The sequence below is a fragment of the Octopus bimaculoides genome, chromosome 3, assembly GCF_046866305.1.
Source record: "Octopus bimaculoides isolate indiv1 chromosome 3, ASM4686630v1, whole genome shotgun sequence".
Lineage (NCBI taxonomy): Eukaryota > Metazoa > Mollusca > Cephalopoda > Octopoda > Octopodidae > Octopus > Octopus bimaculoides.
The window spans coordinates 80,017,533-80,044,816 of NC_142930.1; the positions used below are offsets into that span (position 1 = coordinate 80,017,533).

The window sequence follows — 27,284 nt, forward strand, 5'->3', positions numbered from 1 at the left end:
TCTATTGTTTGAAAGAAAACAAATTAATAGCAGAAAAAAAATGTTTGCTGTTATCAGATAGCAATACAGCCGTTTAAACATGCAATGTACGGAGTTTGGCATTGTTGCAACTGTTAAAAGCTGTATCAACCAGAAATACCTTTATAGAAAAACATCAGTTGATAGTATTTACATTTTTCCATATTACATTCTTGTTTTTGTGAAATGCCACTGACCAGTATTAGTAAGGACAGTCATTCAGTGATATGAATACTGATGAGGGAGATATATGCAGAAGTTAATCCGCGATTAAAAAAATAATTAGGTGGCCCTATTGACATATTGTGAAGTTGGTAGTGTGGTATGACGTCAGTGTCTGGGGAGGCTGACCGGAAGGGCGAGTCGACCGGAAGGGGAAAAAGGGCAGAGAGAGCCTCGATTGGCATTCGTGCATTTTTCGAACGGGGCTGCGGGCAGGACAAGACGTGTTAAGCGACGGTCTAGGTTTGGGAAGGTTTGGGAGAAGCAGCTGCTATTCCTGGTGTACTTTGGGTCTGGGCAAGCTTCGAGGATCGGATACCGCAAGACGGACTCGCAGTCGAGGAAAGGAAAACCGAGGTAAGGCGATTACATCTACTCGTACGCACACACCACAAGCTATTTCGGCACCACGTGCAGAAATTCGCCGCGATGGCAGCCACCAAGATTAGGATCGCCAGCGATGTGATCAGGCCTTTTAATGGCGAAGGAGATGTGATGGCTTGGATACGAAAAATTAGGCTCGTTGCCAAGCTGCAAGGAATAAGTGATGTGGCGAGTCTCATGGCTCTGTACTTGGAAGGGAGCGCTCTGACTCTCTACCTAGAAATGGACGAGGAAGAAAGATTAAGTGCAGATAACGTCGAACGGAGGCTGAGAGGGGCATATACGGAGAGCGAGTACGCTGCCTTCGTAAAACTAGGAACGATTAGATGGGGGGGGGGGGAGAATAGGTGGATGAATACGCGGCGGAAGTGCGAAGACTGGCCACGCTGGCTGGGTTTACGGGAGAAGGCCTGGACAGAGCGGCGCGGCTGGCGTTTGTAAATGGATTCCCCGACGACGTAGGGATCCGATTACAGCAGTTGCCTGGCGGGAGGACGATGGCGCTCAGCGAGCTAGTAGCGCAAGCTCGCGTATTGACACAGCACGTCGGAAGGAAGCCGATAGCGATGGCGCCGACAGACGACAGCCTGAGAGCGGCGTGAGGAAGCCTACCGAGCAACGACAGCGGCCGTTCTCGGGCCGGTGTTTCAAATGTCAGGGGCCGCACATGGCGAGGGAATGCGCCGAATCGGGGCCCGTCTGCTATCGATGCAGGAAGACTGGGCACATCGCCCGTGATTACGACCGTGGGGAAGTTACTGCCTCTCAAACTTTACCCGCAACCAAGTAGAGGTGCTGCCCGTGGTCGAGGTCGAGGGGAAGAAGTTCAAGGCCCTCGTGGACACGGGTTGCACGACTACCCTCGTGACGCCAAGGGTGGCGAAGAAATGGGATGGGACGAGTAGCGGTCGACAGTAGAGAGATCCGTTGCAGGGGCAGCTCCAGTCTGGAGATAGCGTTACCGAGCGCGGCGCTGAGGCTACGGGTGATCGTGATCGACTATGTGATAGACGGGGTTGATGTCATGTTGGGGATGGACGCCATCAACCGTCTTGGTGGCGTTAGGATTGCAGGAGATGAGGTCACGTTCGGAAGCGTGGGGGTATCGTGCGCCGTGAGTCGGGACCGCCAGGGAGAGCAGAGCCCCGTCGAGGACAGCGCCGCTTACACCATCGAAGACAAAGATTTTCAGGCGGCGTTTGATGGTCGGAGGTGGACGATATAGTGGCGATGGAAGGACGAGCCCCCACTACTAAAGAACAGGGTGAGCTGCTACCAGCATACGTTGAAAGGTCACGCCGGCGTCGAGTTCGACGAGGAGGTAGAGATGGATCAAAGAAGGAGTCCTTGTCCCGTGGAAAGAGGAGGTGGTGAGTGGAGTGCTGCCTCTGATGGCTGTGGTGCAGCCGACGAAAGGAAAAGTCAGACCGGTGCTGGACTTTAGGGAACTGAACGACCATATATCGTGCCACACGGGAGGCGAGGCAACACGTTTGCGGTGAGACGTTACGTGTGTGGAGACAGTCGACCAAGGCAGCGACGATCGTCGACTTGAAGTCGGCATATTTGCAGCTCCGTGTGAGTGACAAGATGTGGCGATACCAGCTGGTGCGGTACAAGGGCCGGACGTACTGTTTAACCAGGCTGGGTTTTGGGCTGAATTCCGCTCCGAAAATTATGGCGATGGTGCTCAAGTCCGTCCTAGGGAAAGAGGAGAGAATAAGGAAGGCCACCAGTTCCTACATCGACGACATTTTGGTTGACGAGACTGTAGTGCCAGCCACCGAGGTAGTGAGACACCTGGAGAGGTTCGGGCTGATTGCAAGGCCGCCTGAGTCGATGGTGGGGGGAGCTGCGCTGGGGCTGAAGCTACAAAAAGACAGATCGGGCGAGCTGGTGTTCTGGAGAGGAAACGAGATCCCAGAGCTGAGTTCCAGCGTCAGCAGGAGAGAGTTGTTCTCGGTTTGTGGGAAGTTGATCGGACACTATCCGATCGCTGGTTGGTTGCGCATTGCATGTAGTTACATCAAGAGACGAGCAGAGGGGGAGAGTTGGAGTGACAAGGCAGGAGAGGCGACGGTGGAGATGATGCGGGAAATCCTGGAGAGAACGAGAGCGGAAGACCCGGTCAGAGGAAACTGGTATGTACCCAAGATGGAGTGCGGGACGGTTTGGTGTGATGCTAGCAGTATAGCGATAGGGGTTGTGTTGGAGATCGAAGGTGCTGAGGTGGAGGATGCGGCCTGGCTGCGGAAAGCAGACGACTTCAACCACATCAACGTGGCGGAGTTGGATGCCGTGCTGAAAGGGGTGAACTTGGCCTTGAGATGGGGACTGCGCTCGATCGAGATCCGGACGAATTCGGCCACCGTGGTCGGCTGGGTAGGAACGGTAATTACCAGCGAGAAGAGAGTCCGGACGAAAGGTGCCGCGGAGATGTTGGTGAAACGCCGCCTAGGAGCTCTGGGAGAGCTGATCACCGAGTTTGGACTGAAGCTGAACGTGGTTTTCGTGCCTTCGGAGAGAAACAGGGCGGACGCACTGACCAAGGTGAAAAAGGCGTGGCTGGAGGAACCGGAGGAAGCAAGGAAAGGGATAGCAGCAGCGTGTCGGCTGGGTGACTCCGAACTGAAGGAGCTACATGCTATGCACCACTTGGGGGTGGATAGGACCCTGTATCTGGCGAAAATGGTTGATGCTGACGTCACTAGGAGAAACGTTAAGAAAGTGGTCGCAAAATGTGACAGATGCCAATCCATTGACCCCGCACCGGGTGGGCATGAGCAGGGGAACCTCTCAGTAGAGTGCAACTGGAGGAGACTGGCTGTGGATGTGACGCACTACCGTCAGGAAATGTAGATACATTTCCTGACGGTAGTGCGTCACATCCACAGCCAGTCGACTGCGGGCCGGGCCGGCTGGCCATTTGGAAGGAGCTGAGGACAGGCATTGCCGATGAGATTACCCGCATTCTGAACGGGATATTCTTGGAGAGGGGTCCTGTGGAAGAACTGCTAATGGACAACGGGGCGGCGTTTCGTTCGGAAGCGTTGGGAGAGATGCTTGACCGGTGGAAGGTGCGGCGTATAGACCGAGTGGCAACGGAATCGTTGAGAGGCACCATCGGACGATCAAGGCCATGGCTGAAAGGGGGCACATTTCGCCCCTGGAAGCGGTCTACTGGTACAATATGTCTCCCCGATCCGGACAAGCGGAAGAGTCTGTGCCGCACAGAGCGGTGTTCAAATATGAATGGAGGCATCCCTGTAAGACGCCGGAGTTCTGCGAGGAAGAGAAGGGACCCGCCGGCGTGAAAGTAGGGGAGGAAGTTTGGGTCAAGCCGCCGAAGGCACGCTGCACATCACAATGGGGCAGGGGAACAGTGACAGCGGTCAATTCCAGAAACAATGTCTCTGTGGATGGAATGCCGCGTCACGTGCTGGATCTGCGCAGGATAGCCACTTCGTCGGATGAAGAGTGCGATGGAAACGAGCCACCTAGCTTGAGAAGATCTCGACGTGTAGGGCGCCCGCCCGGTTGGATGGCGGACTTCGAATTGGAGTAGGGGTGAACGTGATCTTTAAGATCAGGGTGGCGTGTGGTATGATGTCAGTGTCTGGAGAGGCTGACCGGAAGGGCAAGTCGACCGGAAGGGGAAAAAGGGCAGAGAGAGCCTCGATCGGCATTCGTGCCCTTTTCGAACGGGGCTGCGGGCAGGACAAGACGTGTTAAGCGACGGTCTAGGTTTGGGAAGGTTTGGGAGAAGCAGCTGCTATTCCTGGTGTACTTTGGGTCGGGGCAAGCTTCGAGGATCGGATACCGCAAGACGGACTCGCAGTCGAGGAAAGGAAAACCGAGGTAAGGCGATTACATCTACTCGTACGCACACACCACAGGTAGAATTGTGAAAAGTTTCAGGTTATTCGATTTGACAATACCCAATAAAAAAGGTTACTTGCAACTTGTTTCAAATAGGAAGGTAGAAAAACTAGAAATGGCTCTCATTAAAAATGTGGAAGCAAGTTCAAAAATGTTTGTGTGCCTGTGTTTGTCCACCTAGCATTGCTTGACAACCGATGCTGGTGTGTTTACGTCCCCGTAACTTAGCGGTTCGGCAAAAGAGACCGATAGAATAAGTACTAGGCTTACAAAGAATAAGTCCTGGGGTCGAATTGCTGACTAAAGGTGGTGCTCCAGCATGGCTGCTGTCAAATGACTGAAACAAGTAAAAGAGTAAAAAGAGAGAGATATGTAGCCCAGTTGTAAGTCTTTCGAAACTGAGATATATTCATGCCATCAACAATTCGAGCGCGCATTTTTTTTTCTCATATTCGTTCAGAGCAAGTCGTTTTATATCTATTACACTATTTTTCTTTTATTTCTTGGCTCCAGTGAAGCGTCTCCGGCGAGCGCGCATTTTTTTCTTCATATTCGTTCCCAGCCAGTTGTTTTACACCTATTACACTAATTTTAAAAATATTTTGTCACCGGGTCAATCACTATAGTTTAGAGGCCATGGACTGACGATGTGAATGTTCCGAGTCCTCTCCCTATCCCGCCTTTCGTGAAAGCGCATTTTCTTCTTTTCATATTCGTTCAGAGCAAGTCGTTTTACATCTATTACACTATTTTCCTTTTGTTTCTTGGCTCCGTGAGGCGTCTCGGAACATTCACGAGACGCCCCCCCCCTCATTCGCGAGCGCGCATTTTTTTCTTCATATTCGTTCCCAGCAAGTTGTTTTACACCTATTAGATTAATTTGTTTTTATTTTTGTCATCGGATCAAATGCTTTAGTTTGACCGAAAAAAAAGTTAAGGGCGATTTAGCTGTTGTTTTTAGCGTATCTCACGACAGTCTGATACCTTTCTTATTTGTTTAATATTTTCGGTTAATTACTACAAGTTCTCTCAATCACCAATAAGCAAGTTAACAAGCCTAATGGGTGTAGGAAGATCTGTATTGAATGTTTTAATGTATAAGCCTCTTTGGGGGTAAGAAGAATGTTTTACAGTATAAAAAATGCGCCAATGTACCTATAGGGTATACATTCTTCCGTGTCACCCGGAACATACAGCCTCCAAATGAAACATGAAATTGCTAGGTTGGCAGTGAGATGGCGTGTATGAAAAGTAACCACGCGACATGTTTTAAGTAGCTAGATCTCATTCCTGGTTGAACAATATGCTTTTTCAGGCTTCCCCATAAACGCTTAGTATTTTGAGTGAGAATAGAAAGGTATGCCGTTTGAAAGGTATTTATATAAGATTTCAGTAAAAAATAAAAAAGACCCATTTTCCTAAAAGTTATGAGGGAAAAACTCGGATCCTGTGAATTTTCCGAACGTCCCCCCACCATTGCTTTGCATGCATTTTTGTTTTCATATTCATTTCATACACATTTTTTTACACCTGTTGCGCTGTTTTTTTTTTGTTTCGTTTTCGTTTCCAAGTTAACATTGTAAACATTAACCTCGAAACTTGATCGCACATTTGTTTTTACTCATAGAGAATGAATTTAAACATCTTTCTTTTTTTCATTTTTAAATGGGGGTGGGTGCTTTATCAGAGGAAGACAGGTTGGGCCCATGGCCTTTTTACAAGGTCACGCGAGGAGTGAAGGAGACGAAAGAAGACAATATTATTCTCCTTTGACCTGACTCCATGTCCCATCACATGCAACAGAGAGGACACTAATGAAACTATCCATTGTCCAGCCAGCGGCCACATGATAATTCTGCTACCCAATAAAGACCATCAGATGGACTTCCATAGTCCATTCAATGATATTTGAGTTGACCAGTGGCCACAATAGAAAATACCAAATGTGACGCACACACTAGGACTGAACACAGAGCGAGCTTTTTAACCATTTGCCCAAAACTGATTTCACATCACTAAACTATTAACTGTTTCTAAGACCTGTTATATTAAAAGGAGGAGGCTTGTTAGTTACATCGACCCTACTACATTATTCCACTGACCCCGAATAGATGAAAGGTAAAGTTGACTCAACAGGATTTAAACTTGGATTGTAAAGATCCGCAATGTATTTTGTCCGAGACACGATTCTACCAATCCCCCGCCGTAATAAGTGCTTTCTAATTTAGGCATAAAACTCAGTTATAGTAGAGGTAGGAGATTAGGTGATGAAATTGGTCCCTGCTATTTCATTGCTGGATCTTTTTCTTTTGGCCGGCACATAGAAAAAATAATTTTTTGCAACTAAACACTTTCAAATTTCGTATACTGGTAGAATGTATCATTTAAAACATCATTTACTCTTGGCGTTTTTAAGAAAATTCTTCATTTTTGAAGTTACTTCGTGTTAAAGTTGTATTTCGGTAATTTCAACCAAGATCCTTATTGCTTTTTTTTTTTATTTCATCAAATTGACTGGGACTTTATTTTAAGAAACAGAATGAACACTGCTAGGCATTTCCTGACATTTGATGATTTTGACACCCCCACTGCCTTACTTAAAACAAAGTTTCAAATTGTTGCACAAGGCCAGCAATTTTAGGAAGGGAAGGTAGGAGTTTAGTCAGTTATTTATACATATTGGTTAAGCACTACTTAACCCAACAAAATGTTGAGTCCAGCTCAAACGTGTCTTGACTATAATTCCGAAACCTCACTGCACATTTGAAATACCGATTTCAAAATTTCCATTAACTTTCTTAAACTTTGTTAAAATTGCATATACTTTATGTTAAAATATTCATTGTATTATAACCTTTATTTTCATATAAGTTTTATAGCATCATAATTATAACGAGCACTCAGCTCAAACCTCTGCCAAAGCAACACCCATGTCCTCTCAACGATTAGCCGGAAATGATTTTTAACATGAGAATATCCTAAATAAACTCGACTGATTTCACAAACGAGAATACTAAAAATGAACCCGACCACTCTCAAAAATGAATAATAAAAAAAAAATAATCCAGAATCCTTGTCCGGTACCTGATCGATCCCAATGGTAGTCATGGAATGTGAAGCTGGGTGTATGGACTGTGTTTGTGATGCTGTGTGTGTGTCGTCTGCAGTGGGAACAGGGACAGTTTTCACTATGAGGGCCTTTTTTAGTCTATCCACTGACCATTACGGTCTCTAGTGAAAAATTTATCCATGCATGAAAGAAAATGGAAAGGACTTGCATACGGTGCTGTTAACAGGAGTTTGACAACATCGTTGTGCACAAAAACTTGAATCCAAGAAGTGAAGCTTCCTTCAAGGCAGAGCTAGAAATACAATTGTCAAGTAGGTAACAGGTTTTAAACAGGAGCGATATATTCAAAATTGGTAAAACTAAAAATTGTTGAGGATAAATGAAATTTATTATCGTTACTGAATATGTTAGTGTTATTTAATTTGTGAACGGTTTTGCTGCCGTTTGTTTATGTAGTTTGATTTCTTTATCTATCAGTTTCTATTAAGATAGAGACGCGAGTAAAATTAAAAATAGAGAAACGAAAAATGCTGCCATAACTTAATGTGGAAAGCATGAGTGTGCTTTCAAGGGAGATAATCAGAGAAAGACTTGAAAGTCAACGTAAGATCGTAATACTTAATGTAAAGTGAAGTAAATATAACAAATTATCCAGGATCCTTGTTCAATACCGACCGATCCCAAAATCTAATCAGTTTGTGCCAGTCACGAGGCCAAACATCCCTGAAAATTTCATCCGAATCTTCCGGCGGTTCTTGAGGTATCTTGTCCACAAACAAACAAACACGACTGAAACAATACATTCGCCTTCACTAAGGGGGAAGTAACAATTGGTGCCTCTTCATATTCACATTGCATTTTTTTTTTTTTACTTTTACGTATCCTCTCCCCCTTTGTATGTTTGATTACTCTCTCCTACTTATTCTCCTCCCCTTCTCAGTCATCCCCTCTTTATATATTTATCTTTCTATGTCTCTCTCTGTCTTTTCTCTCTCTCATTCTTTCTATGTTTCTTTACTCTCTTTTCAACTTATTCTCCTTCCCTTTCTGTCAGTTCTCTATCAATCCTCCTGTGTATCTATGAGTTCTCCCCTCTCTCTATATATATATCTTTCTGTTTGTCTCTATTTTACTCTTTGGTATCCTCTCCCACTCTTCTTTCTATGCTTGTTTACTCTCTCTTGTACTTATCCTCCTCCCCTTTCTATCAGTCATTACCTCTTTATATTTCTATCTGTTTCTCTCTCTTCTGTTTGCTTTTCTCTCTCCCACTCTTTCTCTTTCTGTGTTTGTTTACTCTCTTTTCGGATCTTTTCAACTTATTCTCCTTCCCCTTCTGTTAATTCAGTCCTCCTGTCTATCTATGAGCAGTCCCATTTCTATGTATCTTTCTGTCTGTCTCTATCTCTCCCTTTCTCTCTGTCTTTTTATTTGCATTTCCCTCTTACACTCTTCTTCCTCCTACTGCTGTGATTTCCACTTTTTCTCTCTTACACTTCCTCTATCTCCCGAACATGTTTCACTATCCTTTCTTTCCTGTCTACCTATTCCTCTCTTTCTCACAATGCTAGAGAAGTTAAACTGCCCACTGGGTCCTGTTTTCTTTCCGGTTATGTCTTGTCTCTTCTTTCCGGTGATCATTGCCAGGGCAGATTTAATCAACACTACGTCCGAATTCTCATTAATTCCTTTTCCCTGGACTCAAGCCGTAGCTAGGATAGCATAAACAGAGGCTGGTATAGGTCACTTTACCTGTTAGAAATAGCAGCCAAATTGCCCTCAAATCACTTCCTACTCTCTCTTACAAAAGACACTTTTGATGATGTATTTCTAGACGTACTATATCAGAAATGCAGGATGATTGGTTAAGCAGAAACCTCTTTGATCGTAGGTCTGCTAGCTCAGGAGTGGTCTGGGGGAAAATAATCAGATATGTTTTATGTACATTATAAAATAGAAATTAATAATCAGTAGGGGCCTTTCCCCCATAGAAACCAACAATCACCTCAACGTGTTATGGGGGTGAACTAGAAATTAGGCTAACAATGGCAATGGTACTTGAATGATAATCTACATAATAAATGATATATTATAATCTTAACAAGAAATTTAGATGGAAAAAATTTCCTGTTTTACAGAAAAAAGGTTCAACAAAATGTTCAAACTTTTTTTTTTTTTAATTGTTTTACAGAAAAAGGTTTGATAAAATGTTGAGCCTTCAAAAGTTAGGCACTATAACTGAAAAAAAGTTTTAAAATTTAATTGGCATTTTGTTGTACTTTTTGAAATGTTCATCTCATTAGCAGACAAATCTTATTTTTAAAGGGGATGGGGAATACCACCACTTCAATCCCCTTTCATTAACAAATGAAGATTAATTATATTATTTCTTTTAGAAGCACAAGTAGATGCATTTGATGGGGATTAAGGATGGAAGGAGATAAATAAGGAATGGAGGAGAAAAGAAAAAGGAGTGGAGGAGGAGAGGAGAAACATGAAACAAAGGTAGTTCTAAGAAGACGGATAATGAGCTCTTCGAAGAGGTGAATGATGGAATAAAGGAAAAGAAAAAAAGAGATAGGTCTGGGAAGAAGGATAAAGAGAGAAGATTGAAAAATGGAATGGAGGACGGAAAAAGAAAAGAAAGGAGGAAGAGAAGAGTTTATTATTAAAACTATTATTTTTTCAAGAAGTGCAACAAAATGCCAATTAGAATTTTTTTTATTTTTTCGATTCTAGTTTCTAACTTTTGAAGGCTCAACATTTTATTAAACCTTTTCTGTAAAACAAGAATTTTTTCAGAAAAATTTAAAGTTTGAACATTTTGTTGAACGTTTTTTTCTGTAAAACAGAAAATTTTTTCCATTTAAATGTATTTCTATGATCTTTTCCAATCATAAATATTTTTTTTTCTCACCAAATCTTGCTGGCTATGTCTCTGGTTCCACACGACCAATCCTGGTGTTTCTGCATTCCTATCACCCTCATTAAAAAACAAATGTTAATGTGGGTTACAAATTGCTTACAAAACATTTTATTCCGCACATTGCTGGGATCTATCCACAATGATTTAGAAAAAGATATGTAAAAAGTAATTTATTTGAGCAGCTTACTTTTCCGTCAGTAAATATCTTTTTTCTTATACATACACATGTAGTCGCTTGGTGTGGATAAAAAAAGAAATGTGCTCTGCTAGTGGATGAATCAATAAAGTAAATTAAGATAATTTTTCTTTAATATTCATAAATAATTGTAGTTTATTTAGTAAAGTTTATTTGCCAACATAACATGGCAGTCCTGCATAGGAATATGTTACTACTTTTTAACTCCAGGAAAACATCTTTTCCAGCTGGTTATTAACACCTGATCTGTGTCTGAAACATACTGTAAGTAAGGGGGCTTACTACTCCCTCCTAGCCGTTAGCAGTACCAGTAGACCAATAGTTTCAGGGCAATTTCTCGTCTTCAGTGCTGGACAACCACCTGGCTTGAGACAGCAGCCACCCAACCTTACTCACAATATATACTTATTGAAGTGACTGACAGTCACTGATCTTGTAAGGAGAAAAACAACTAGTTTTAAATCTCTGAATGAGATCTATGTAGTAATAGTACCGTGTAATAAGGTTTATTTGCCAACATAATGTGGCAGTCCTGCATAGGACTATGTTACTACTTTTTAACCCTAGGAAAACATCTTTTTCAGTTGGTGTTCGAGTCATACTGTAAGTAAGGGAGCGTTAGTTGTTTTTCTCCTTACGAGATCAGTGACTGTCAGTCACTTTGATAAGTATATACTGTGAATAAGGTCAGGTAGCTACTGTCTCTAGCCAGGTGGTTGTCCAGAACTGAAGACAAGAAATTATCCAGAAACCATTGATCTGCAGGTACTGCTAATGGCTAGAAGGGAGCAGTAAGGAATTAGAGGAGGCCATAGTATCAGGCTCTGCATCCAGAGTGTTGGCGGCGAGGTCGGTATTATTCCGTCACCTCCAAGCCAAACACGAAGGTAGTAGAGTCAGGGCTAAGTTACGCGCGGTAGGCAGAGAAGGTATTAATGTTGCCGGATGGGCCCGTCATGTGGAGAGTCGGAGAGGCAGAAATGCTTCTGTGCAGTCTTTAATTGACGAACAGGGGCGCCGGATCGAAGGACAGGAGGAGATGCAGAAGGCCTTTCATCAGCATTTCGCACGGTTGTTTGGGACGAACGAGACGTTGGACCATGGGGAGCCCTTAAGGGATGTCCTGGCTGACGGACCGCGACTCTCAGCAAGCGAAGTGGGGCGTTGTGAAGGGCCGATCACAGCTGCGGAGGTCAAAGAGGTACTGGCAGAGAGCGCGCGGGACAGGTCGCCGGGACTGGACGGTCTGCCCTACGAGTTTTATAGTACAATGCCGGACTTGTTCGGACACTTGCTGGCTGGCGTGTACACGAACTGGCAACAGAATGGGAGAATTCCCTGCTCCGTGAGTCGGGGAGTGGTGACGCTGGTCAGAAAAGACCCGAGCAAGGGGGACCATATCAGTAATTTCAGGCCCATAACTCTACTGAATGTAGAGTTAAAGATTTTGGCCAAGGTGCTAGCAAAAAGGTTGACGGCTGTCGCGGATAAGCTTGTCGGGGGGGCGCAAACATGTGCCATTCCTGGCAGGTCGATCCAGGACAATCTTCATCTCTTACGCTACACCTTAGACAGGGTGGGGAAAGTTTCCGGTAAAGGTGGGGCATTGGTCCATTTAGATCAAAGTAAGGCCTTCGATAGGGTTGATCATCGGTACCTGGCGGCAGTCCTTGAGGCGGCTGGGCTAGGCCCGGATTTCCGCGGTTGGATCAAGGCCATTTATGGTGGCATCAAATCCACGGTTCAGGTGAACGGTTACCTGTCGGAGCCGTTTGAGATCAGGCGTTCAGTCCGTCAAGGGTGCCCCCTGTCTCCGCTTCTGTATGTTCTGTCTCTCGAGCCATTGCTGCGGAGGTTGGAGAAGTTGGGAAGCACCACTAATGAAATCGGATGTGGTAAAGGTGTTTCGGCGTATGCGGATGACGTCACCATCACCGTATCCAAGATGACTCAGCTACCTCGCGTAGCAGAGGCAATCAGAAGATACGAGACGGTGGCAGGGGCAAAAGTTAACATGGACAAGTCTGTAGGTTTGCGGCTCGGCACCTGGAGCAGCAAGCCGATAACGTCCAGTGTTGTTGGACACTGGACGGATGGCCCTGTTAAGTTGCTCGGAGTTTGGTTTGGTCCGGACTCCCAGACGGAGAAAAATTGGAGCGAGGTGACGAACAGGGTAGAAGCGCTATCCCGGACTTGGTCTGGAAGGGCGCTGTCCCTGAAAGGAAGGGCGGAGGTGGTGCAGACGTTTATTGCGTCAGTTATCACCTACCGCCTCACCGTCGTCCCCTGCCCTGATTTGTGGCTAAACAAGCTGGTTCGGATTCTCTTCCGCTTTTTGTGGAGGGGAAAGCCGCTTGTGAGGCGCTCCGTGTGCTGTCAGGAACCGTTAAAGGGTGGCCTAGGGATGCCGTGGTTGTTGATGTGCAAATATGCACTGAGACTAAGGCATCTCTGGTCTTACCTGGATGGTGGTCAGGTGTGGAATTTGCTCGCCGAGGAATTCTTTCCACGACCAGCCTCTCTAGAGGGATTTAAACCCGGTTTAATTAAAAGACAGAAATCGACTGAATGGCAAAAGGAATGCCGGCAGGCACTTGAGCTAATCCACAAGGCGGGTAAGGCCGGCAGCGGGAATACCACCTCTGCGTTTTACAAAGGGTTGGTAGAGTTTAAAAGTGACGACGTGCTAGGAGAGACACTGGGGCTCGATGAGAACCAGCTATCCAACCTGTTTCGGAACACTTTCAGGGCGGGGTATTTGGATAATTACCAAAGATCCCTGAATTGGCAGTGTTTCAGGAATGCTTTACCTGTCCACGAGAAATTGTCCAGGCACGGGATTTCAGTGCCACCCAAATGTCCAAGATGCGGGCAGGAGAAGGAAACCATCCTGCACGCTCTTGTTCAGTGCACCCATCTTTCGGAGATGACAATTTACGTCGAACACGTGCTGTCGCACCTAGGAAGAGTACAGCTATCGGCTGAGTCTGTGATTAAGAATGCACCGCCCGCCGGACTACCTAAGGAAGGTGAGGCTTGTTTCCTATGTACAGTCGCAGTTATGAAAGAGTGTGCATGGAGAACTCGAATGCAAGGTATGAAGACAAGAACCTTCATCTCCGGCCCTGGAATGCTATACTATTTCAGGTACCACCTGAAAAGCAAGATAGGGCTGGAGAGAAGACACCTGTCTAGAAGAGTATATGAGGAAAGATGGAAGGAAGTAGGAAGGAAGTTGCGAGTGAGCTGCCCTACTTAAAACTTTCCTGAAAAAATACAAAGGTGTAGACTGGTGTACCCTGGAATTAGGTGTAAACCATTGGTAATATTCCAAGTTTTGTAGAAAAATTTTTAAATATATATATTTTTAAACGTATATTTTTTTCAAAAAAAGCTAAAAAGACTCACTAAATGACAATTCTTAAATGTTTGTAGTGTCCTGTATTGTCCAATCTATGTAAGATATTATTATCGTAATAAAGAGAATTTAGAAGGGAGCAGTAAGCTCTCTTACTTACAGTGTGTCTCGGACACAGATCATATGTCGATAATCAGCTGGAAAAGATGTTTTCCTTGGGGTTAAAAAGTAGTAACATAGTCCTGTGGAGGACTGCCATGTTATGTTGGCAAATAAACCATACTACACGCTACTGTTACTACATAAATCTCATTCAGAGATTTAAGACTAGTTGTTTTTCTTTTTACGAGATCAGTGACTGTCAGTCACTTTGATAAGTATATACTATGAGCAAGGTCAGGTAGCTACTATCTCTAGCCAGGTAGTTGTCCAGCACTGAAGACAGGAAATTACCCAGAAGCCATTGGTTTGCTGGTACTGCTAATGGTTAGAAGGGAGCAGTAAGCTCTCTTACTTACAGTGTGTCTCGGACACAGATCATATGTCGATAACCAGCTGGAAAAGATGTTTCCTTGGGATTAAAAAGTAGTATCATAGTAACAGGACTGCCATGTTATGTTGGCAAATAAACTTTACTATACTGTACTGTTACTACATAGATCTCATTCAGAGATCTAAAGCTAGTTGTTTTTCTCCCTGTAGTTTATAAGCTGTTAGTATAATTTTTGCATTTTTAAAAATTTTCTACCTTCTGTTGTATAATTGTTCTGTAAAAGGATTAGTTATTTCTCTACAGTGCAATATGAAATTATCATCCATTGTTTAACGTCCATTTTCTATGCTGGCATGGGTTTGACAGTTTGACTTGGAACTGGCAAGCCAGGAGACTGCACCAGGCTCTAATCTGATCTGGCAATGTTTCTACAGCTGGATGCCCTTCTTAACGCCAACCACTCCGAGAGTATAGTGGGTGCTTTTTATGTGCCACTGGCATTGGCCATGTTTGGATGGTACTTTTTACATGCTACCGGCACAGGAGCCAGTCGGAGCGAGGGGGGCTGGCATCGACCACATTTGGATGGTACTTTTTACATGCCACCAGCACGGGGAACCAGTCAGGTGACACTGGAAACAACCCATGCATGAATGGTGCTTACTGGTTCTGTATAAATTTACTAAACCTAGAAAGTTTCACAATTTCTGTAGAGATGTAGGTACTGGAAATTAAAATAGCTTCCACTTTTCCCTTTGTTGGTCAGATTCTATCTTTATCAATAATATGACCTAAGAATATTAGGGATGAAATACTGAAAAGACATTTAAAGTACTATACCATAGTATGATAACCTGGTAAAAAGCTGTTGAAAGTGGTCATATTCTGTTTTGGAAGAACTGGCTATTAATAAATCACCAGTATAAACAAAAGCAAAGTCTAAACCATAAGTAATTTTGTTAATGAATCTTTAAAGAGAATTAAATGAATTTTGATGACTGAAAGGCATTCTCAAAATTTCAAATAATCCAAAAGACAGTGATAGCTATCTTATGACTATCACTAGGTTCAACAAATATTTGGTTATAATTTTTGAACTAAGCCTATCTTGGAAATTACAGTGGTACCATACAAAGGTGATGAAAAGTCGTGGACATGCGAAATGAGATATTTTGCTGCTTCTTTTATGTGGCATTCTTGTTGGCTGGAGTTGGAAATTATCCTGTGTGTCAAAAACTTTGTGTATGGTGTGTTGTTTTTCATTCTTATCTTCCATTTTTAATTTTTGGAATTCAACTCTTGAAAAGTTTTTCAGGTTTATGTTTGAACTGAGATAATGATTTTTCAAGTGTCTTTTCTGTTTGACTTAGAGGCTGAACTTTCTTTCTCAATTTTCTACACATGTTGTTTTGCATTATGAAAAATCACATTTTTTTTCTATTGAAAAACTAATAATAAAAAAATTTAGAAATTTTAGCCAATCAGATTCATTCATTCTCTTCAAGGCTATCTTGAAGGAGCCATTTTTCTTGTTTTTCTTTTGATATGTGCATAAAGAAAAGCACAACTTGTTATATTTTAGGAAATCAATAATAAAACTGAAAATATTTAATGAAATAAACTGTAACAAAAGAAATAATGCTTGCAGTGAAGTTTTGCAATGTACTACAAACCCTAACCCTGATTCTAATTATTAGGTTGTTTCACATGAAATGTATTTGAAAGGTAATAATAAAATGTTTCAGAAGTATTAGAGACCTGATTTATTTAATCAAAGTATGATCCATATTCATTTATGACATTTACCCAATGTTTCTCTCTGTCATATATTCCATCTTTAAAACAAAAATTCGTCTTTTGCTTTGATAAACTGTCTGAATGCTTCAATTAAGAATGTTTCATTGCTTATGAAAAGCTCAAAATGCTTAAACAAGTGATAATCAGTTGGAGAAATATCAGGGGAATAGGGAGGATGTTGCAAAATCTCATAATTCAGGTTTTACAACTTTTGGAGTGTGAGGACATGCATTGCCATAGAGCAAAATTGAGCCATCTCTATTTACTAGTTTGGGTTGCTTCTTTTTCAAATTCTCATGCATACAATCAATTTCCTGGCAATACGATATTGCTGTTATGGTTTTTCCTTGTTGCAAAAATGAATAATGAATAACTGCCTTTGCAGACCACCATACAGTGACCACTAACTTTTTTGGGTGCAGTGGTGGGTTTGGGTAGTGTTTAGGTGACTCTCATGCATCTAATCACTGTCCTTTTCTCTTGCTGTTGTCAAAGAGTATCCATTTCTCATTACAAGTAATGATTTGATGCAAAAATGGTCTTTTTCCAATTGAGAAAGCAATAAGGAACACACTTTGAGGCGTCTGTTTTTTTCTTAGTTTCGTTCAGTTGATGTGGAACAAACCTATCTATTTTCTTGACTTTTCCAATTTTTTACAGGTGTCCAAAAACAGATGTGTGAGATGTTTGGAGTTCTGATGAAACAAAAACATTAAAAGCATGATGCACCCCATAAAATTGTCAGCACATGGCGTTTTAATTTGTTTATGTTCATCATCATCATCATCATCGTTTAATGCTCACTTTCCATGCTGGCATGGATTGGATGGTTTGACTGAGGACTGGCAAGCCAGGAGGCTACACCAGGCTCCAATCTGATCTGGCAGGGTTTTTACAGCTGGATGCTCTTCCTAATGCCAACCACTCCCAGAGTGTAGTGGGTGCTTTTTATGTGCCACCAGCATGGGAGCCAGTCAGGAGGCACTGGCATTGACCACACTCAAATTGTGCTTTTTATGTGCCAATTAGGTGGCACTGGCATTGGTCGTGCTTGAATGGTGCTTTTTACATGACACCAGCACAGGATCCAGTCAGGCAGCACTGGCATTGGCCACGATTGAATGGTGCTTTTTATGTGCCACCAGCACAGGAGCCAGTTAGGTGGCACTGGCATCGACCAGTGATGATGATAAAAATTTCCAATAATTTTAATCTTCAAAGGCTTGTAACTTTTTATTTATCATTAATCTCTACCCCAGCAAAGAAATGAATGTGATTTTTGTAATTAGCATGCAAAACTACATCAATGTAGAAAATTCATAAAACAATTTTCTACATTTTCAAACAGAACAAAATCTGTAAGCCCACTAATTTGTTTTCTTTTTTTCAGTTTCTGATGAGTACCATTCTTTTTATTACTTTCTCAACAAATAACAAGTTGTGATTTTTCTTATATGTGTAACAAAAATATAAAACATTGTATCTTCCATAACACTGACAACATTGTAGAAAATGGATGGATCTGATTGGCTAAAATTACCTGCAGGGTGATATTTTGAAGAGAGAAATGTTCTTGAAGCTATCTTCAAGTATATGTCCAAAATCTCAAGTGTGGAAACTGAAGAGATGCATCTATGGGTTGAAAGATACACCTCTGTCATGGTATAGGATGATCACTCAAGTGCTGATCTAGTTGTGAGTGTTTATGACATTGTTTTATTTCTCTGGCATGATGCAAATAGGAAACTGCTGGTGATGTATGTTAATGACTTTATAATGAATTGTTTGAGAAGGATATGAGCACAGTAGTGCTTTCACTTCTGTGATCTAGGAATTTCAGGAAAAAGGCATATTCAATTATTTAAGATTGAATGTTTATCCATGCCAGAAAAAAATTACTATAGATCAAGATTTATACACATCCATATCTCCAATAGAAAGGAAGGTAACTAAAGAAAAATGAGGAGTTTAAGTGAAGAAGGGAAACTTGAATTAAAAAGACTTACAGGTTAGATGATGTGATTAGCTACACAAATTTGTCCGGATGTATTGTTTGATGTTTGAGCAACACCGGAAAACTTCCCAAAGTAAGGATGCTGTTTGAAGTTAATACAGCCTTATCAAGGTTGAAATCTAAGGTAAGTTTTATATCTTTTCCAGCTTTGGGAAAACCTTCAGATCAAAATCTGATCTGCTATTCTGATGCTAACTATGCCAGTTTGGAAGATGGTTTTATCAAATTTGTTGAAAATAAAATGAACAAGATGGTTCCAATTTGTTGGTCATAATACAAATGGATTGTGTAATGAAAAGCCCACAAGTTTCATGGACTCCTATACCCAGAGAAGCAGCTGATGCTGGTATCTTAGTAGCTGTTATGATTCAAGAGATTTTTCAGCTACCCAGATTATCAGAAGTGCTCTGCAAAACTGAAAACTCCTCACAGGCGTAGAATGGATCAGCTATCATCAACAGATTTCAGATTGTCTAACAAAAGCAGGTGCTTCCTCTGAGATTTTGAGAGACATTAAACCAGTGATTATTGGACTTTGAAGTTCAGTATATCAGCATTAACATATTGACTTAAAACCGGAGAAGACCAGCAAGTTATGTCCTCTTTGATATAAGGTCCGTAGCTGTTAGAGAATGAACTCTATGTTGTGTATTCATATAAAGTATGTATGAACAGCTTTAAATATATGTTGATCACTATAAATAAACATTTTCCTCTTGTTCTTTATCCAGACCACAATGAAAGACTCCAACACAAAGTTTATTGAGATTATAGACACTCTAGAAGCACAATTGAAATGTCTTGAAGATATCCGCAAAGTTATAACGAAGAAGAAGGAAAAGGAAATGAGACTTTGTCAGAGGGTTGTTAGTCTCCGAGTCCGGAATGTGCATAATGTTGATGACTTTTTGAATTGGTTTGGTACAGTAATGTATCTTGCAACTTTACATTTTTCCTTACTTTCTTTTCTTGTTGTTCTTACTACTGCTGCTACTGCTGTGAGATTGACAAAGTTGGTAGAATACAGATAAAAAATACTATGCAGCAATTTGTTAGGTCTCTAAACATTGTTTCAACTACCCCTGAGATCAACTTTGCCTCTTTGGGGATCAATAAAATAAAGTACCTATCAAGTACTGCAACTGGTTTGATTAACTACCCACTTACTGGTATTTAGTTATGGCACTTTGCATTCTGAGTTTAAATCCTACTGAGGTCAACTTTGCCTCTTATTCCCCCAAGGTCAATAAACTAAAGTACCAGTCAAGTATTGGGGTCAATATAGTTAACTAAACCCTTCCCTTCAGAATTGTTGGCCTTGTGCCTAAATTGGAAATCATCATTATTATTACAGATATTATATTAATCAGATGGTGGATTAGCAATATTACTAGAGTATCAAGAAAAATATTGTGTGGTATTTCTTCCAGCTCTTTACTTTCTGAGTTCAACTTTGCTTTTTATCTTTTTGGAGATTGATAAAATACTAGTCAAATACTGGAGTTGATTTAACTGACTATTTCCCTCCCCACAAATTTCAGTCCTTGTGCTTAAATTAGATACAATTGTTGTTATAATAATTTACTTTGAACAAAGTAATGTTCTTTACAACTCACTCTCCAAAGAAAAAGATTTTAATAGATAAGATAGATTTTTACCAAAAATACTTAGACAACTTCCTAAAATTTGGAGGCTCTCTTCTATAGTTGATAAAAGACAAGATTTGTATTTTATTTTTTTCCCTCACATCACAGGCATACAAAAAATGGTTTCAAATATTTCATGCCATGCCCACAAAAAGAAAATTGAAAATATATAAAATAGCATGTTTCACACACAGAAAACAAAAGAAAAAGGATCTTTCTTAATTGCCGCACAAAATATTAATAGTGATCATGAACAAAAAGGAAACAAACATTTTAATATACTGAATGGAAATGTCAACAACAACAATGGTACATATGCAGACACTATGGCAAATGTGAATATGAAGGATGGTACACTATCCTTCACAAACAATCTTTCAAACAAAAAGAAAAAGAAACCTTTTTATATTAAGCATTTTGATGAAAGAGCATAAGTTTGGTAGCATTTCATACATAGTATAGGCTAATACAGTTTATCACTGAGGCACACAAGAGGAAGAAATTAACTTACCTATGTTTGGAGGCAACCCCTGTTGGTATTCTAGATAAGATCTCCTTAATTATGTGTGGGAAGGCATATGACATTATATGGGACATTATATGTGTCATGTTCGAAAAAGAGAAAAGGATGAAAGTACAAGCCCAAATTGTACATGACACATCTATCCACTGGTTGATTCCATAATATTTTGGGAAGGAGAAACATGGATGTTACTGTGAAAGACATCAGTGACAATGTTGACTCCTAGCTAATAGTTATCTTAATGGCACAATATGGGCAGATGGTCAGTGCAGATTTAACTTTTGGTAATATGTGGTCAGGTATGATCCCATGGACATATCAGTTCTTGTGACTTTGCAATACCAGAGCAATATTGTAGAATGTGTTGAGAGGAAGACCTTAAAATTGAGCATCCAAGGAAGATGACCCAGCTGCTACATATATGGGAGCATATCCCATCCCTCCTCCTCCTCATCTTCTTCTTAAGGTGGTGAGCTGGCAGCATTTCATCCATCTTTATGTTCTGGGTTGAAATGCTTCCGGGGTTGATTTTGCCTTTTGTTCTTTCAGGCTCAATAATATGAGTACCAGTTGAGCCCTGGGGTCGATTTAATTGACATAGCTCCAGCCCCTGTAGTTGCTGGGCTTGTGACAAAATTTGAAATTATTATTGTTATTATTATTATTATTATTATTATTATTATTATTATTATTATTGAGGTGGAAAGCTGGCAGAATCATTCGCACACCAGATGAAATGCTTAACAGCATTCTCTCTGTCTTTGCATTTTGGGTTGAAATACTTCTGTTGTCAACTTTGCCTTTCATCCTTTTGGAGTCAATGAAATAAATACCAATCGAATACCAAAGGTGGTGTAATTGACTAGCCCCTTCCCATAAAATTTCAAACCTTGTGCCTATAGTAAGAAGGATAATCATCATCATCATCATCATCATCATCATCATCATCTTCTTCTTCTTCTTCTTCTTCTTCTTCTTCTTCTTCTTCTTCTTCTTCTCCTCCTCCTCCTCCTCCTCCTCCTCCTCCTCCTCCTCCTTCTTCTTCTTCTTCTTCTTCAGCCCCTATTTGTTCCACGTACTTCTTGACATTTTGCTCACTGTCCCCAAGGCTCTGACAATTATTGGTACTACTGCTGCCTTTTTCATTGACCATAACTGCTTAACTTCCCAAGCTAACCTCTCATATCCCTCGACTTTTCTTTCTTCCTTATTGCATACCTTGTTGTCAGCTGGGTATGCTATATCTATGATCCAGCATAGTTTGTTTTCTTTCTCAATTAAGACTATGTCTGGCTTCCTATTCTCTATCTCATGGTCACACTGAATCATAAAATCCCATAGGATCTTTGCATTTCTATTTTCGACGATGCCTTCAGGTTTGTGGCCATACCAATTTTTTGCTCTGTCAAGTCCATACTTATTGCTGAGTGTCCAATGGACAAGCCTGGCTATATTGTCATGTCAACTCTTATATTCCTTCTGGGCTAGTGGTGTACATTGGCTGGTAATATGCCATACAGTTTCACCGTTTTGTCCACAGATTCTGCACTTATCACTTTCTGCTGTGTTGTCTATTCTGTATTTTATGTAGTTTGATCTTAGTGCTTGCTCTTGGGCAGCACAGATTAGAGCCTCTGTTTCCAGTTTTAAATCACTTTTAGTCATCCACAGCCATCTTTTTTGTCTGTCTGTCTTATTTTCAACATCCCTATGAAATTGACCATGCATTTTTTTCTTTACCCACCTATTTTCTATTTCATTCGTTTTCAATTTCTTGTATAGTGCTTTATCTTTGCAACCTTTCATCCTATACAAGCCTGACCTTCTTACTTCTAATAAAAGCAGTTCTATGGCATTTTTTTTACATACCATGCTATGTTATTTTCTTCTGCTCTAATGCTGTGTTTGCATCCAATAAGTCCTCTTCTCCTCTTTTTCTTGGTACATACAGTCTGTCTGTGTCACTTTTTGGGTGGAATGACCCATATCTAGTTAGCAACTTCCTTGTCTTTCTGTCTAAGCTGTTTAGTTCATCTACTGTCCATGTGATTACCCCTGCTCCATATCTAAGGAGTGAAACCACCCAGGTGTTGATAGCTTCAATCTTATTCCGTCCATTTAATTTCGACTTAAGGATCAGTCTCAGTCTGCGCAAGTAGACCTTAAATTTTTCTGTCATTTCATTCTCCATCAATTTGTCCATTTTCACAATCCCGAAATACTTATAGCCTGTCTCTTGTATCTGCTTCATAACCTCCCCCAACAGTATCGTTAGCCCATCCATACATTTGATTTCGCCTCTCTTCAAGATTAACACACCACACTTTCTCAGTCCGAACTCCATTCTGATATCAGCACTGAAGGCATACACCACATCAACGAGGGAACTGACTTGGGCTTCATTTTTACCATAAAGTTTGAGGTCATCCTTGAATAACAAATGGCTGACTTTTTGCTGGTGGCTTTTGAATACATACCCAGCTTTTGCTTTCCTCACAATCATCATCATCATCATCATCATCATCATCATCATCATCATCATCATCATCATCTTCTTCTTCTTCTTCTTCTTCTTCTTCTCTTCCTCCTCCTCCCCGACAACAACAACAACAATGATTGCACCACTCCACCTTTACCAGTGATTCATGCAAAGTAGCAGAGATAGTGGAAGCTGACAATGACACCATTATGCCACTGGCTAATACTACTACTCTGTCAACCAGCAACAGAAGCAGCAGCAGCACCACTACTACCACCAAAAGCAACACTTTTCTATCATAGCCACTACAACCACTTCACCATTAATAACAACAACAGTAACATTAGCAGCTACAGTAAAATAACAACAAAAACTGGCTCTTTTGCTAAAGCCGCCCTGAACTGAATTGCAAAAAAAAAAAATCCTCAGAGAGGCCAAAAGGTTCAACTAGAAAGAGGGTAAAGAAGGTCACATTAGCTGTGATCCCAGAAGTAATGGAGGAAGCCAAGAAACAAAAATATTTGTATGTATATACGTATGTACACAGACATTCACATATGCACACACAGAGTTGGTACCTGTCAGATATTTTGAACTCTTCAACAGGTACCAACTGAATTTCCTGAATGTGTTAATGTGGATTTGGATAGACCACAGTAGGTCATTAGAATTTTCATTAGTATAAAAATGGTGTTTAGAGTTTCAGGTTAGATAAGGTGCATAGGTGAAGATTCATGTACTGAAAGATGAAAATGTCACTTCAAGCATGGAAAACCTACAGCAACTGGATGAGTTAGCAACAACTTGTAGGTCATACTGAAGAGAGCTAGTAACATAGAATCGATATGGTTAAGCCACAAATTTGCAATAGAGAAAAATAAAGTAGTGGGGAGAGTTAGTCAACAGGTTAGAAGGGGTAATTAGGAAAACAAAAAAAAACAACCAACTTGCTAGGGATGAGAATAACATTGAAGTATTTCTTTGACAGGAAACATGAACATTGTGGTGTCAAAGCCATGACACATACTTTTAGATGTGAGATAGTGAAGGTCATCAATTGTATTTTCTTCTGTTGTTTTTTTTAAATTTTGTATTTTGTTTTCTTTTGTTTCAGTCTTTTTCTTTAATTATGTTCCCTGCCCCCATCTTGTATCTTTTTTATCTTGTTTATTTCTTCCCCTCCTCTAGAATACAAGAGAATGTTTTGTCATGTGAATTCTTTCCATTGGGGATTCATGTTTATACACTGCTGATGCAAGTAGATGATGCTTGTTGGCAGAGTAAGATAAAAAGGAGGAATGATGAAGTTAGATCTCAGAAAATTGGACCTCACTGATAAAACATGATTGCAATGGTGGATAGTTCCTCCCAACATTCCTGTGAATTCTCATTGGTTCTAGGATATTATGGTAGAAAATTGGCGCATGGTGTTTATTTTCACTTCTGGAAGTTTACATGCCACATCAAAACTAAGATAGCTAAGTAAACTGGCTTATTTTATTTTATTCCTATTCTTCAATCTTCCTAATTGTTGCTGCTTCCTTATATTTATGATGATGATATAATTTAGTTGAAATTTTGCAATCTCCCCCCTCTCTCACCCAATTTCTCCATCTTGAATTCTCTCTCCCTCTCTCCCATCTAATAATCTCTTACAGATACAACTTCCAATTTCTATCATAATTTTTGATTTCACCCCCATCCAATATTTCTCTCTTTCTATTCATTCCTACAAGTACTTTTAACTTCAGTTGAAAATTCCTGTTCAATTTTTCAAAGAAATCTTCATGGAGGACCGTCTATTCATGTGAACTAAATTGAATTTCATTTTCCCTCCCACCTGCCCCTCACTACTACCTTCTTGAAGGGGATCTGAGTATATGTGCACATATTGATGCTTGTCTATGTTTGTTTATCTGCACATGTTCATTGAAGAATATGTCCATGTACTTATGCACATAATTAAATGTATGTATGTGTATGTATGTATATATATATATATATATATATATATATATATATTAAGGGCATTACTATACATAAATGCCTCACGCTAGGAGGGACTCTTAAAGTCAAAACTACTATAATAAAGACATTGTACCGAACGCGAGGGAATGCAATTCTCAAAGCGAGCCTTTTAAAAACAGATTCAGCTGCAGATCATATGATTTCATAATTAGTGCCAAAAATGCACTCTTTAATCATCAGTGCATGCATAATCAAGACAATCTTGATTAAATGCACTGATGATTAAAAAGTGCATTTTTGCATTAATTATGAAATCATATGATCTGCAGCTGAATCTGTTTTTAAAAGGCTCGCTTTGAGAATTGCATTCCCTCACATTCGGTACAATTTGTCTATTATGGTAGTTTTGACTTTAAGAGTCCCTCCTATCATGAGGTATTTATGTATAGTAATGCCCTTAATATAAAAAGATATATTTAAAGGGAAAAATTAATAAATTTTTCCCTTATGATGTTTTTCACACTGACCACTTGATAATTTCTTATAAAGATTTTATCCTATTTTTTAATATATATATATATATATATATATATATATATATATATATATATATATATATATATATATATATCGGTAGACAGATATTACACTTGATGATTTTACACCTTGTGAACTGTTTTTACAGGTGCATAGTATATTTGTACATGTAATGCATATTAGTAGCCTGTGTGCCCAACATGCATGTAATGAATTGATCGTGCATGTGCTTATTTATATGCATGTATATTAATGTATATGTAATATTGATGATGATTTTGAAATATATATTATCATAGTCCCATCCATGCCAGCATAGAAGGCAGATGTTAAATGGTGATGATGGTGTGCATGGCCACTTCTACATAGCCAAAGATTAGTTGCTACCTTAATAATAATAACAATAATAATAATAATAATATTGGAACTTCTAATTTATCTGCTCCCCACCTCCCCATAGCAGCTGTGTACCCATGAAGACTTTGCAGGGCTGAAGGAAATCCATTGTAATTGTAATCCATGCTGCAACCTGTACCTGCATCTGCTTACACTAAACTGACTACCTTCAGGCAAGTGAATGCAAAGATCTTTCCAAATGCTGAAAACATCCCCTACAACTTCCCTCTCAAGTTCACAAGCTCAAAGCTACTACAATCAACATTGGCACAATGAAAGATAGGTCTGGTGAGATTGTTGAAATGCTTGAGTGGAGGCATGTAGACATGTGCTGTGGTGCAAGAAGTATGATGGAGGGGAACCTCAGAAAGACTCCTCACTGGCAAGCAATACATAGATCCAAATTCTTCTGAGTGGAAAGCAGTGATGGGTTAGTTAGGGCATAGGTATTCTTTTGGCAGAGAAATGGGAGGATAAGGTGATTGAGGTAGTCAGGGTGTGTGATAGGATTCTTAAGATTAGTCCTGTTTAATGTAAAAGTGTCACCTTTGCATATACTCCACATATCAGACTTGCAGATATTCAAATGGACTGTTTCTATGATTCCTTTCTGCAGACTACCTCGATGACAAAAGACAATGACATTCTCATTGTGCGGGGACTTCAATGGCTGTGTTGGAAAGCACTCTGGTGGTTTTCATGGAGGCTATGGATTTGGTTCGAGAAATGAGGAGGCTGCTGAAGTTCTGTGATGCAAATAACTTAATGGTTTGCAACACCAACCTCAGGAAACCTGCCAGCCATCTGATCACTAGCCAAATTAACTACATCCTCACCGGAAATAGGAATAGGCATACACTTGTGAATGCAAACTTTCCCAGGTGAAGAATGTACATCTCAACATAGGTTAGTGGTTAATGACTTTGGACTTCAGGCTAGAAGGATCCTGAGACACAAACCAACGTGGAAAAAGAGGTTATAGAAACTCAAGGATTCTTCATATGGGCAAGAGATATTCTTAATGAAGCTGTTGATGAGGAAGAGGGAGAGATGGAGACATACAATATAGAGGACAACTAGAAGTTCTTATGGAACAATCTACTGAGGGCAACAGACCAAATCTGTGGTTGGAGCAAAGCATCTGCCAGACCAAGGATGGCATAGTAGTAGAATAGAGAGGTTGACAGGGCTATAAAACAGAAGAAATTGGCTTGGAAAGGGTGGATGCATGTGGGTAACACAGAACCATATCAGATAGCTAAAAGAGAAGCTAGGCATTAGTTTTATCTAACTAGGGTGGAAACAGAAAGGAAGAGGTTTGCCAATGTCTTACGACCTGAAGATCAGCAACTTGAGGTGTTCCAGATTACCAGATAGT

At 40.7% G+C, this 27,284-nt stretch overlaps 1 protein-coding gene across 4 annotated transcripts in view; it reads left to right on the top strand.

The window, feature by feature from the left end:
• LOC106875464 (protein FAM227B) overlaps positions 1-27,284 on the top strand; it is a 158,998-nt gene that overhangs the window by 2,687 nt on the left and 129,027 nt on the right. For 2 of the 4 annotated variants that reach the window (XM_089349314.1, XM_089349312.1), the window contains exon 2: positions 19,089-19,283. In XM_089349314.1, the coding sequence (XP_089205440.1) occupies positions 19,095-19,283 (189 nt within the window). In that variant the 5' untranslated portion in view covers positions 19,089-19,094. Of the gene's footprint in view, positions 1-3,502; positions 4,483-19,088; positions 19,284-27,284 lie in introns of those variants that run through there. The other 2 variants (XM_089349313.1, XM_089349315.1) reach the window with 2 other exon arrangements.